At 52.4% G+C, this 13240-nt stretch overlaps 5 protein-coding genes across 5 annotated transcripts; 1 reads left to right on the top strand and 4 right to left on the bottom strand.

Moving 5' to 3' along the window:
* Positions 1 to 1948: 1948 nt before the first annotated feature.
* Positions 1949 to 3665, bottom strand: SNOG_08702 (hypothetical protein; the record flags this gene model as incomplete). The annotated part of the gene is made up of 3 exons (XM_001798960.1): positions 1949 to 3027; positions 3095 to 3428; positions 3474 to 3665. The coding sequence occupies 3 exons, from the start codon at positions 3663 to 3665 to the stop codon at positions 1949 to 1951; spliced, it is 1605 nt and encodes a 534-aa protein (XP_001799012.1).
* Positions 3666 to 3894: 229 nt separating this feature from the next.
* On the bottom strand, positions 3895 to 4643 carry SNOG_08701 (hypothetical protein; the record flags this gene model as incomplete). Its single annotated transcript, XM_001798959.1, has 1 exon — positions 3895 to 4643. One exon carries the CDS (start codon positions 4641 to 4643, stop codon positions 3942 to 3944), a length of 702 nt encoding a protein of 233 aa, XP_001799011.1. The 3' UTR covers positions 3895 to 3941.
* Positions 4644 to 4976: 333 nt separating this feature from the next.
* SNOG_08700 (hypothetical protein) lies at positions 4977 to 9960 on the bottom strand (the record flags this gene model as incomplete). The annotated part of the gene is made up of 4 exons (XM_001798958.1): positions 4977 to 5190; positions 5242 to 9630; positions 9685 to 9824; positions 9930 to 9960. 4 exons carry the CDS (start codon positions 9958 to 9960, stop codon positions 5161 to 5163), a joined length of 4590 nt encoding a protein of 1529 aa, XP_001799010.1. The 3' UTR covers positions 4977 to 5160.
* A 617-nt stretch (positions 9961 to 10577) lies between these two features.
* Positions 10578 to 11477, top strand: SNOG_08699 (hypothetical protein; the record flags this gene model as incomplete). The annotated part of the gene is made up of 2 exons (XM_001798957.1): positions 10578 to 10771; positions 10904 to 11477. The coding sequence occupies 2 exons, from the start codon at positions 10578 to 10580 to the stop codon at positions 11475 to 11477; spliced, it is 768 nt and encodes a 255-aa protein (XP_001799009.1).
* A 440-nt stretch (positions 11478 to 11917) lies between these two features.
* Positions 11918 to 13019, bottom strand: SNOG_20101 (hypothetical protein; the record flags this gene model as incomplete). The annotated part of the gene is made up of 2 exons (XM_001798956.1): positions 11918 to 11920; positions 12051 to 13019. The coding sequence occupies 2 exons, from the start codon at positions 13017 to 13019 to the stop codon at positions 11918 to 11920; spliced, it is 972 nt and encodes a 323-aa protein (XP_001799008.1).
* Between the last annotated feature and the right edge of the window lie 221 nt (positions 13020 to 13240).

The raw sequence follows: 13240 nt of genomic DNA, 5'->3' as shown, positions 1-13240 counted from the left end.
CCGCGGAGGACGCCCCGGCGATGCGCAATCACCACATCAATCTCTTCATCTTGGTTTTGCGGGGTGTATATTCTCCATTGAAGACATGATAGCCGCCCAACGTCTCCATACCAATGTCTCCATATCTCCTGGTGGCCGCTTTCGAGAAGTTCCGGTCCCAAGATTCGTTCCCCTTCCCGTTGCCGCCTTCACTGGCGTCCGCGTTTCTTTCATGCTGAGGTGTTCACATCACCCTATTCGTGGAGCTAACAGACGCCGGTGTACTCCGGCCACACAAGTGCGTCTCGCGTGTCAAAGGGACGGGAGACAGCCGTGGAAACCAGGAACCGTCGGATGGAAAACACGATGATTAGCTCGTCATAGGCTTAACGTCTTAGGCACTTGCCCTTTTAGAACGAAATTTCCGCTAAGCGAGGCTCGCTAGCATGCTTTCGACGACATAGGGCAAGCCCTTTAAAGCAAGCTCGACTGTCCGGCGAACACCAAGGTGGAGCACCACGACGCTGATCGTTCATATTTTGAAACACAATGCTCAGAATCCAGAACTGCCGATGAGAATTGATAGGTCCGTCTCATGTCGATTCTGCGCGGCTTGACTCAAGTCCCAGGACTGAATGCTGCTCGGGGACGTCGGTAGGGAGGTTCGAGTCAGAGCTCGCCACTCAACAAGTCGGGAAGAGACTCCGGGTAGGGCTGTATAGCTTGACAACTGCCAAGCGATGAAATGGTCTGAAGGGGTCCTTCTGACCAAGGCGACATGCTCTCCAGAGTTGGCTATTCGATGGGAATGCCGAGACGCCTGCCGGAAACATCGCCCCGACCTCTTAGGACGTGCATTCACAAGACGATCTTCCACACGCTGACCAAACGATTGCGGCATTCTCCTTCATTATTGTAGTGCCAAAGCTCACCAGACTGGCGGGCTCACGATCTTTGCATTGATCCACACCCATGTCGACATCTCCATACCCATGTTAGACGAACCGCTTTTTTGCGGGTCACCAGCACATCTCCCTGATTGCTGGAACATACCCATGAGAGTTACCTGGAAATAAGATGCTCGACGTCGTGGTCGGCGACTTCGAATTCCCGCCTTGCCCCAAAACTCAACATCTCCAAGCCGTTGTGTAAGCACTGCAAATTTCGATCATCGTTGAGTAAGCTGCCTCGGTTCTTGCATGTGCATGAACTCAACGGCAGCTACTGTACCATCACACACCGTGCCATGGCATTTAGCCTAGCTCGTACGAGTGTTGACAACCCGCGTTATTCATAGCGTCGCAAGCTTGACTTGTTCAGACGGCCAGCATGGAACATAGAGAGCACTAAACCTTCGTCACTGCTCCACGCGGGTCACCGTCGAACCGCTTCCCCATGTGGGCCTTTCCAACTGTCGTGGAATATTCACGATGGACCTACAATTGCTGCCGATGTACCGAGATATGTCCATTGTCACTCCCTGTTCACGAGGGGTTGCGCGTGCGGTGTAGGGATCTGCTTCCACGTGGGTGCGTCACTGCGCCGTCCCGACACAGGATCCCTGGTCTTCAACGATGCAATTGCTTGGCAATCATTCGTTGAAAAGAGGTGTGCATTCTTATGATCCCGAAACAGCCATGATTGACATAAGCCTTCCAGAACTGCTCAGATAAGTAGGGATCAGTGCAGAAAGCCTTCCCAACCAAGAACTACTGCTCGCATATCGGGGAAGCATCCAGTATTACGGGTCCAAAACAACAAATCATGACATCTCCTCTTTTTCTTTCATACCATCCCACGGACAATCATTCAACCATCACTGCGCACCTTGTTTCTAATTGAGGCGCTGAATTCTAGCTGTTCTAAGCCGACACCGGCTGTACAAATGCAGATCCAATCGGGAGTCTAGACTACTGCGCCTCCAATTCGAACTATCCATTGTCGATACCAGGAGTCCCTTCCAAAGCTTTCATTGTTCCCCAGCGCCTCGACAATAACAGCTAGACTTCACCTCAACGTCTGCGACTGCCTTTGCTATCCTCAGTTGCTGACCGACGATCCCCGCTTCGTCCATCTTGCCCAGCTTGAGCAAGCACTCGTGATATCCGTGCAGCGCCCAGATATTGTTCGGATGCTGTCTAGCCCTTGGCAAAGTATCGTCAAACCCCAGATCCGCTCGGTGGGCTGCAGCTGCATTTTCGACTCGTCCTTGCTCCATCAACAACGCAGCATATGCATGTCGTGTTGGCATCATCCATGGCCACGGCTCCGCATACGTTAGCGCATCGTCGCGTTCAATAGCAGTCTCCAGGTGCTTGAATGCACTATCGAAATTTCCTTTACGGTACTCAAGTTCACCGTCTAGCATTGCAACCCCAACTTTTAGCACGACGTTGGAGCGGTTTGGAAAGTCTCCGCAAATCCGAGAGGATGGAATACGTTCGATAGCTTCGGCAAGTGCAGCACGGTGTTCCTCTGCGTGCGAAATGTCGCCAGTCGCAGCGTATGCGACGCCTTTACCGTAGTGGAACATCGCAGATGTAACACAGTACAGATGTCTGTCATTGGGCATATCGAGCGCAATGAGCTCCTCCCAGCGCCCGAAACGCACTAGGACGTGGATCCGTACTGATGCAAAGTTCTCGAGCCAGTCTGCCATGGGCGGACTTTGGATTCGCAGCAATGAATCTGGTAGTGACTTCTCCATACGATCGACTGCCTCTAGTGCAACCTGGGACTGACCAGCAAACATTGCGGCGTAGATGAGGGAGTGGTAGTCGTGCATGCGATAGAACGAGTAGAAGTTGTCACCGCCGTGTTCGGCAAGATACTTCTCGTCAGCTAGACATGCATCTGCATTCGAGGCAATAGCCCGTCTGTAGTCGCCCACAAGAATGTCAAGATGCGATGGCATGTGCACTAGATGACCAGCATCAGGTATCAATGTACGTAGATGATCTGCTGCGACGAGTGCAACTTCCGGCGTCTTCGACATCTCCATCAAATGGATGTACAGATGCAGAACTCCCGGGTGCTTGTGAACACCATCTTTCTTCAGCGCCTTTTGCCAGAATCTCTTTGGCTTCGAGAGATCGCGAACCAGGCGTGGGCTCACCAGTTTTCAGATCCCAGAGATCCCATGCTGAGAGGTTCATGATGGAGTCCGCGTACAATGAGACGATGTCCAGATCATCGGGAAACATTGCGTACACAGATTCCATGGCCAAGGCATAAGCTTCGTTGCATGTTTTGAAGGCCTTCTCATCAAGCCCGTTGGGTACACGTAATTGAACAGCATCAATGAGTGCTTTCTCGACTTCCGATGCTTCCGAAGCATGTTGTCGGGCCTTTGCATTCGCGTCATTGATCTTGTCTATTGTCGACACCAGTTCATTCTCATCAAAGAGGTCCCACGGCTTGTTGTAATTCGGCCCAAGAGCAAAGGCAAGCTAGCTACATCAGCTCTTGTGCATTCTGGGTGATGATGAACTCACACCCCAGTATGCCATTGCGCAGGCCGGGTCATCGCTGATCGCTCGCTCGAAGCACCGAGCTGACTCTTCATGATGAAATGCGTAGCACCATGTGAGACCTCGGTCGAACCAAAGTTGCGCTTTGGCATTTTTCGTCGAGACTTTGCGGTGGTATGACCCGAGGTCATACTGATAATCGTGGCTCGAGCTCATCGCGGCGACTACAATTTTTTGATTTTGACGGGGATAACCTGTATTAGAAGATGTTGGAATGAGGTTCAAGTCTCGTGATGACAAGCTGACACGATGGTCTTCTCAGAGTCGGCGTTGGCGAGATGTAGTTCAGCGGGGTTGAGTAGCCAAAAATCTGACCAATGGAGCCATCGCGAACGATGACGCGACAGACACGGGCATGTACGCAGTCACAAGAACAACCAACGATGAATAAATCAAAATTTTTCTAACCTTCAGGATAGTCTGAACCGATGTCTACGGACTCAGTCTGTCCACCTTCCACTCCCCACCCTCACTCAAGCTATACCTAAACCGATCATGCAACCTCGACGGCCTTCCCTGCCAAAACTCTACCACCTCAGGAACGACTCTCAACCCACCCCAAAACTCAGGCACAGGAATCTCATCCTTGCCATCAAACTTCTTCTCGACGTCGTCCACCCTCTTCTCCAGCTCCTCCCTACTCTCCAGCACTTTGCTCTGCTGGCTCGCCCAAGCACCAATGCGCGAACCCCGAATGCGCGTGTCGTAGTACACTTGCGACTCTTCAGACGTCAGGCGCTCAACGCGCCCTTCGACGCGCACTTGGCGCTCAAGTTCGTGCCACCAGAAAGTAAGCGCAGCGTAAGGGTTTGAGCGCACGTCGCTGGCCTTGCGGCTCGTGTCCCAGTTGGAATAGATGACGAAGCCTTTAGCGTCGAGCTCTTTCATGTAAACCATGCGCGCCGAAACCTTGCCGGATGGGAGTTCGGCGGTGGAAAAGGTTACCGTCTCCGGTTGGTAGACTTTCTGCTCTTGGGCTTCTTGGAACCATTTATGAAATTGGTCGGTTGGTGAGGGGAGGAGGTCTTTGAAGTCGAGTGCGCCTTTGGTGTATTGCGTTGCATGGCCGGGATCGGTCGAGTTGGATGTTGGTGCGAAGATGCGTTTCGCAGGTTCAGATGCTGAGTGAAGCATCTTGATTGAGTGCAGTGGAGTAATGTGATAGATGCTTGTTTGGCTCCAGTGCAAAGCACTACCAAGGTAATGTCTTGATCGAGGGGATGGTGTCTTGAGGCAGCCCAGATATCTTCGCATCAGCATTGAAAATCTAGCAGGACATGTGAGGGTGGAGTGCGGCAAGATATATCAGGTGAGTCAATACATACATCTGAAAGGCTGTGGGTCTTCTCGATTGGAACAAAGTGGGGTGACGTAATACTTTTAGCGCAATTTCCTTTTAGAGCTTTCCATGTTGCTTGCACATTTAAGCTGACTCTTTCAAACACGATTTTCACGCAGAGTGTTATTGAGCGATTGTGGCCGAATAGAACAGCCATAATCTTATTGAATTATGGAAAAAAATACAAAAACTAGCAGTGAGATCTCAACGCTTGAAGTTTTCCAATATAACGCCAAAATGATCATGAGCCGCCGAAGCGATCAAATGCAATGCCATGAGCCAGTATCTTCAGGTATCTTGATGTCTCCCAATTTACTCGCCATCTGATTCTTCTTCCGCAGTCTGTGATTTGGTAAGCATTGTATATAATATTGCATAGAAAGAGGTACTTACGTTGTCGTGGAAATTCGTTCCGTGCGTAGTCTCGTTAATGTAGCCTTTGCGAATGACGAAGTCACCAAAGTGCTCGCCCTCGTTACGCTCCGTTGCATATTGCTTGATCATCGGCTTCATGATCTCCAAGATCTCGTCCTCCTTGATAGAACTCCTGTACAGCTTATTCAGTCGCTGACCATGGTAGCCACCGCCAAGGTACATGTTGTAGGCACCATAAGCTTTTCCAACGAAAGCAACTTCAGCCAGCCATGGACGGGCGCAACCGTTAGGGCATCCGGTCATGCGCATGACTATGCTTTCCTGTCGCAGGCCGTTCTCCTCAAGTGTGCCCTCAAGCTTGGTGATGAGCTCTGGGAGGTAGCGCTCTGATTCCGCCATGGCGAGACCGCAGGTGGGGAACGCAACACAAGCTGAACTAGATAGCCTCATAGCGGAGAAGTTGGTGTTGTCAAGCTTCCACTTCTTGAGCAGCTCCTTCATCGCAGGCAAATCTTCCTCCGCTACGTTGGACAAGACCAAATGCTGGTTACCAGTCAATCTGAACTCGCCCTTGTGTGCCTTGGCCACCTCAATGAGGCCAGTCTTCATGGGGAAGTCGGCTGTGTCCTCAATACGACCGTTTTCAATGAAGAAGGTGAAGTGGCTCAGACCGTTCTCATCCTTTTGCCAGCCGAAGGTGTCGACGTTGCTCTCAAACTTGAATGGCTTTGGGTCAGCAAACTTCTGACCCCAGAGCTCCTCGACCTTGCCACGGAAGACATCGATACCCATATCGTCAATGGTGTACTTGAGACGGGCGTGCTTTCGGTTCTTGCGGTCGCCGTGGTCGCGCTGGACAAGCATGATCTTCTCGCAAGCGATGTGGACATCCTCGTTGGATACGTAACCGAACATGGATCCAGTGCGCGGGTACGTCTTCTTGTTGTTGTGCGTAACACCCATGCCACCACCAGCGAGAAGGTTGAATCCCTTCAAGTTGCCATCTTCACCCTTAATAGCAATAAGACCAATGTCGTGTGCATAGACATCAGTGTCATTGTGAGGCGGGATTGCGATGGTGATCTTGAACTTTCGCGGCAGGTAAAGAGGACCGTACAGCGGCTCGTGATCCTGAACAGCTTCACCAGCAATCTTGCGCTTCTGCTTTGTCTCGTCGTCCTCCAGCCAAATCTCGTGGTAGGCAGATGTGGAAGGCAGAAGGTGGTCGCTGATCCTCTGTGAAGCCTCGTGAACCTGGCTGTGGTACTTCGATTGAGTAGGCAGTACACTGCACATGACGTTTCGGTTCACGTCACCGCAAGCGGCGATGGTGGTCATCAAAGACTTGTTGATAGCTTGCATGGCCGGCTTGAGCTTGCCCTTGACGACACCGTGAAACTGGAAGGTTTGTCGAGTAGTCAACTTCATGGTCTCGTTGCCAAGCTTAGTGGCGATTTCGTCCATCTGTAGCCACTGCTTGGGAGTGGCAACACCACCGGCTAACCTGCAACGAATCATGAAAGAGTAGGCTGGCTCGAGACCTTGCGCCTTGCGCTCGTCGCGAAGATCGCGGTCATCTTGCATGTAGGTTCCGTGGAACTTGGTGAGCTGCTGGTCGCTTGCAGAAATGGCGCCAGTGGAGGTGTCGTTCAGACCCTCCTCGATGGTACCACGGAGGAAGTTCGAAGCAGCCTTCATGTCCTCGTTGGTCAACGGTGCAGGCTCTTCGGGAAGACCCTCAACATTATCAACGCCAAGTTTCTGCCAGAGCTTCGGCTCCCACTCGGCGTACGCCGTCTGGTACGCGTCCGGATCCTGATCGTCTCCAAGACCACACTCTACCAGAGGGGTACCTCCAAGGGTGAGCAAGCGAGCATGCAGGTCCTTTGCGGGCTTGTTGTAGTAAATCTTATCTTCCTTTCGTGGCCAGTAGTGGCTGTCACCGAGACCGAAGACCGCAAAGTTGATGGTCGCCAGGTCCAGATCGGTAGAATCCTTGACGGTCTCCCAGAAAGTTCTTCCGTTTTGCGGGAACTCTCCTTGGCCAGCTACACTCGTGAACAGAACGACGTTCTGCTCGTTGGGGAGGTCTTCGAGAGGGAAGTCGTCCATAGCCATGACCATGGTCTTTAGACCTCGCGCTTTGCCACGGTTGGCAAGACGCTTTGCAAGGTTCTCGGAATTACCGTTGTCTGAAGCAAAGAGGACCGTCATTGGGTCGCCCTGAAGACCTTCGAGAAGTTTGCTGTAAGCATCCTTGGCCTTGCGCTTCTGTAGTTGCCTGACTTCGGTGCCATATGAGCCAGAAATGTGGGATGAGAACTCGGGGTGACGCTTCATGACCTGAGACATATAGTTGTCGCGGGCCAGGAACTCTTCGAGCTCCTTCTTGATCCTCTCGGAGTCAAGAGTGAAGTTAGGCTCACCCTTATCATCGCCGCGAGGGTCCCATCGGTACAACGGCCAGTAACCGAGATCGACAGCCTTTTTGGTCTCTTGCAGGACAGTCAAGGGAGAGTCATTCTCCTTCTCGTAAGGGAGGTAGGCAAGGACGACGGAAGGTCCATCGAACTTATCAGCCTCGATCATGGCCTCAAGCACCTGGGTGTATGAGCTGTAGACAGCAACAGATGCGACGTAAGCGTTACCAAAGTTCATGGCGTATAGTCCAATGTCTTTCTTTCTCCTCTCTGCATCTGCAGCGGTGCGTTCAGAGTAAGGTGTCGAGTCAACAATGAGCATGTTCACATTCTCGCCGGACGCCAGTACGTGATGCACACCAGAGTTTCCGAGGTCGTATGCCCAGGCATCTGATCCAACCAGCCAGGGTGACTCCTTGTAGAATAGCTTCTTCGATGCTAACAGCTGGTTCGCGGCTGGCGAGCCGTCGGTGCTCAAACGAGATATGACCTCAGGCGCATACTCGTTAGCTTTGTCGGTGTCTTCCGCACTCAAGGCCCACTTCGAGAGCCACTGTTGAGGTGCTGATGTGGTGAAAGCGTTGTCCTTGGAAGCCGCAGCAGCCTCGTCGACGAAGCGCTTCCGATGCTCCTTGCGTGCTACCAGGGAACCAAAACCGTACTCAGGGCTGGCAGCGAGCTCGTTCGAGACGCCGGCGTGCTGTGAGCCAAGCTGGTTGGCGATGTGCAACTTATCCCCGAAGACCTGGTTGAGAATCTTCATGTAAGCGTTCTCCAGTGCAGGCTGTTCGGGCTTCGTACTTTGTGGCTCCGGTCCGTCCATGTTGCCAATCTGCAAGTTCTGTACGGGCGTCTCGCTCATGAGGTTCTGATGCACACCACGAAGTGCCTGCTGGACAGTCTCCTCGTTAATGTAGCCGAGTTGGTATCCAACGATGATCGGTGATGCGCCTCCAGTCGACTTCATGGACATCAAAAGATCGAGAAGCAATGGGCCCCACTTGGTGGTCTTTCGTCGGACTTGCTCCAAGACGGCGATTCTCTTCAGCGAGCGAGGAAGCAAGTGCGCCAATGAAGCACCCAACCATGGTCGGTACAATCTCGCTGTGATGATGCCTGTGTTAGCGTACTCCTCACCGTCTTCTACTGTGTCCAATTCCGTGGCGAACAGACCAGTGTCGGCACCAAACAAGAAGATAGCAGCCTCTTCTTGGCCGCTTCCAGTATACGCGAAAGCGTCGTATGATCGGCCAGTGGCATCCCTAATAGTTCCCCAAATCTGGGTGGCGAAGCGATAGATATCCTCCGATGAGATGGGTTTAGAGACAAGCGATTCGACAGTGGTTGCCGATGACACGGAAGCGCCACTTGTGCTGGCGTCGCGCTGTGATGAACCAGAAGATGAGTCTGCTCGCTCGCTCGTTCTCTCAGAAACCGGCAGTGACCTACCATGCTCAGAAGAGCTTAGTGGAGCTGGCTCGGAGCCAATGTTGGCAGCCTGGCTGCGGGCGAGTGAAAGTGTAGCGCTCCTGCCATCGTCGGCGTACAGGGTAGTCTCCTCTGACTTGGTCCTCTGGAAGCTTGCGACAGTATCCAAGTCCAAAACTTTCCGTGCCAGTTCAGCATCCTCGTAGTCGATCTCCTTCTTGAAGGCATATGCTCCAGAGTCGAAGAAATGAATGACACCCTTGCCAGACTTTACTGCTAGAGCATGGGCAGTCAAGGCCAAATCCTGCGCCTCCTGTAGCGTCTCGGACTGGATAAATGTGAAGCCGGAGTTTCTGATGGAGGTGATATCAGAGAAGTCGGGGAAGCCAGATGGCTGTACCGAGACGTGAAGGACGACGGGGTACTGAGCGAGCTTGTAGAGGTGGGGTATAGATTTTACGAGAATAGACGAGGTGGTGGTGACGCTGGTGAGCTTGCCCGCGCGGATGGGCTGGAAGACCGAGAGGAGCGGATCCGCATTTTGGCGAACAGTGATGAGCTGGTGCAATTGTCAGAATTGCCACTCAAAAGCACGAAATCAGTTGCAACATACCTCTGTCTGTCCCTTCGCAACAATGCTAGTTGCGTTGTTCTTTTGCAGTGACTTGAGAGCCTCTGAGAACTCGGACTCAGAAGCAAGGGTAGGCACGACGGACACAACCACGTCGGAGGCCAAATGGGCAATTCGGGCCACTGTCGAACATCAAGTTAGTAATCTGAAGTCTAATATTGCCTCCGGTGTTCGCAATGGCGAGGGGAAGACAACGGTGGGGAAGTAATCGCGGGGACATAACATACCAGCCTCTCCAGCAGTCTTGATGGAACTCATTGTGACTGCGAATTGATGGCGGAGGACAGTGGAGGAATAAACTATTAAGATGGCCGGATGGTGTAATAACTATATCGGCTCGTCGGCGACCGTCCACAGCACACCATCGGCAGCGGCAATTGGCAGTTGGGACAATTTTTCTCAAAGAGACGTGACCATGGCCGCGCCGAATTGCGTGATCGATGCTAGCGCATTCTCAGGGTCTGGAGAATCCGCAAACCAGTGGCGGAGCATACAATAGTCATAGACCCTTAGCGCCGAGCGCGCCGTGTAATCAGATTCGCCTGGATTAGCACCGGAAAGTGCTCGTCACGAGACGCATAGCAGGCCAATTGCCCCGATGTTCGCTCTGCGGTGGGCTCCAACATGGCGTTCTTGAAACGCTTACTGCACGATGCCTGAGTGGCCAGGCGAGGTGCAGCATCGCGCCATGCCGGATTCAGATATGCCGAGGTGCCGATATCGATAAGGAATAGGCTACACCACCCACGGGCGTCCGTCCCATGGAGACACCATGCAAGATGCCTTGAAACCAGTTTCCCAGACGACCAATAGTCGACAAATAGCCTTTTGCAATTGCAGCCGCCCGCATTGATGTCGGGCCTTCAGCTTGTGCAATGAACTCTGCGACTGGATTTGCCGAGCCCCTCGTCTCCGAGACCCCACTACCATTTCACGAGCTATGCGCGAGAATACATGACCGCATAGCTGCCTTCTTGGACGCGAAGGATGTGTCGGAGAGAGTGAAGAGCGTGCAGGGCCAGACTCATCTGGCACTCGGTGTCATAGATGAGGCACTGACGCGGTATAGGTGGGTAGTGCGTGGTTGTTTGGGAGTGCTGGAAGCTGACAGTGACTGAAGCCTGCCAGAGCTCTCATTAGCATACAACGGTGGCAAAGACTGCCTCGTTCTCCTTATACTATATCTATGTGCCCTACATAGGCGAGGCCTGGCACAGACGCCCAATCCATCGTCGAACATCGAAACCGCCGTCCAATGTTGTTACATACAAGATGAACATCCGTTCCCTGAGGTGGAGGAGTTTGTTGCAAAGAGCATAAAGATATATTCTTTGGCATTACTTGAATACGCGAAGCCAATGAAGGAGGCATTTGCAGACTATCTGAAAGATACCCCATCGGTAAAAGCGATATTGGTTGGGACACGGAGAACAGACCCGCACGGCGCGAATCTGAAGCACTTTGACCCCACGGATCAAGGTTGGCCTGCGTTCGTTCGCGTGCATCCAGTCATAGACTGGCACTACGTCGACATATGGACCTTCATTCGGTATCTCAATATACCATACTGCTGCCTCTATGATATGGGATACACATCGTTGGGTGGCACCACCGACACGCATCCCAACCCCGCACTTGCGCGTCAGCCTTCGACGCAGCAAGTTCCACAATTGAAGGATTCAACAGCCGTCACGAATGGCGCACCGAAAGTAAAGTTCCTACCAGCGTGGAAATTGGAAGATGATTATGAAGAACGATTGGGGAGGGATCGATAGGCATTGAATAGCGGATGTATATACATAGAGCTTAGATCTCAGTGAATACATGAACAGTGGCGACACGCAACGCGACGAACTTACAAGTACAGTGCCCACAACTATAGCTATATATTGAAATCAAAGCACAAACCACTCCCTCCAAATCCTCCCATTCGGATCATGAGGCAGTATCCCACCCGGCGGGATCGGCGGCGTCCCCCTCCCCTCGCCCCAATGTCCGACAACAAAATACACCGGAAACCTCCCATTGTCATCCATCTCTCCATGAATCATCGTGCTCCAGATCCTCGCACTTTCCACGGGCCACCCAGTGACCGGGTCCACATTTCTCTCTTCAAGTTCAATGACACGTCGCGCCACGACGGCATGCTGCTGTGCGTCCCAGAGCCCTTCTCTCGGAAGCTCGCGCTCAAGCAACGCGAGTGCTTCGCGGCGAGTCACTGGGCAGCGACACCGACACGCGGTGAGGTATAGGCCGGGTATTATACCAATGGTAAATGTGAAATTTGCGGCAGCATTGGGAGATGAAGTGTGTTGAGTGGCATCGATATAGGCTTTGGTGTATCTCACTATAGCCTTGAAGTCATCGAGGTGCTGGTCGAAATCCGTCTGACTTTGCAACAACAGGCGCGAGGCAAAGACATACATGAGGACGTGGATGGCCTTGAGCATAGTCGCCGCCACGACATCTTCCTCGGAGAGATTTGTCTCGCGTTCGAACTTCTCGAGTGCGCGCAGCCAGACTTGATGGTGTGCTATGCAGTCCGCTAGCTCTTGCAGTTCTTCCTCGGTGTAAGGTTCCTGCGTGATGATTTTCGTGCCGAGATTTCGGATGAGGAGAAACGCCATGTTGCGCAGGTTGTGTGCGGATAGATCGGCGTCGAGGATCGTGTTGAAGATGCATTCTTGCGTTCCGATTGGGTACTGGGAGTTGAACGAGACATGCTCAGATGGAAGACCGTATATGATAGCTGTTGCGATGTTTCGCGTGAACAACGGGAGTATGACTTCCTCAATCATGTCAGGGCGAACATTTTCGGCTGGTCCTGTTATGCACCTGCTCCTGTTCTTGAAGGCGGAAATGATATCAAGACCGCTTTTATAGTGGGTCAATGCCGCGTCGTAGTTCCCGCGTAGCGACTCCAAGCATATGAAGATCAAGCAACAGACCAGTCCAACTTCCGGAGAGTACGATGGCTCGGCCATTCTTTGGACTAATTGTGTCAAAGCCTTATTATAGTGCGTGATCATGGTCTTCTGTTTCGACACCGCAACAAGCCCGGAGCGAGCGTCCTTGAGCGTCCCAGACTCCGATTTCGCGAGGCAGCTAAGAGCAAGCAGAGCATGCCGTACAGCTGTCTCGGACTGCGCCATCTGAAGAACTGTGCGGGCCCAGAAGTCGTGGTCGAATTTGCCAGAGATCCTTGGCCCTCCGCAATGGTAATAGAACTCTAGGTATTGGATGTTTTCCCCCTGGACCTGGTGAACGGAAACTACTTTGACCATACTCGATGTCTGCTGCCTGCCAGCGATCACCATGGTGTCCGCATTTGGGTCCAGGGCGTAGCCATCGCATTTACGGCCTGTGCTAGTGCATCTGTTTGACTTAGTGACGAAGTGGCATGATACAAGCAATCTTCCTACCTCAAGCAAGATGGCTTCTCCTCACCGCACTTGACTTTACGTATTCTATCACGTGTGTTTTAGCTCACGTTCCAATTGAGCCGGTAAGGATGATGATTGGCATCGTACCTGCATGT

The sequence above is a fragment of the Parastagonospora nodorum genome (assembly GCF_000146915.1).
Source record: "Parastagonospora nodorum SN15 chromosome Unknown scaffold_13, whole genome shotgun sequence".
Taxonomy (NCBI): domain Eukaryota; kingdom Fungi; phylum Ascomycota; class Dothideomycetes; order Pleosporales; family Phaeosphaeriaceae; genus Parastagonospora; species Parastagonospora nodorum.
This window is presented reverse-complemented; position numbering and strand designations above follow the sequence as displayed.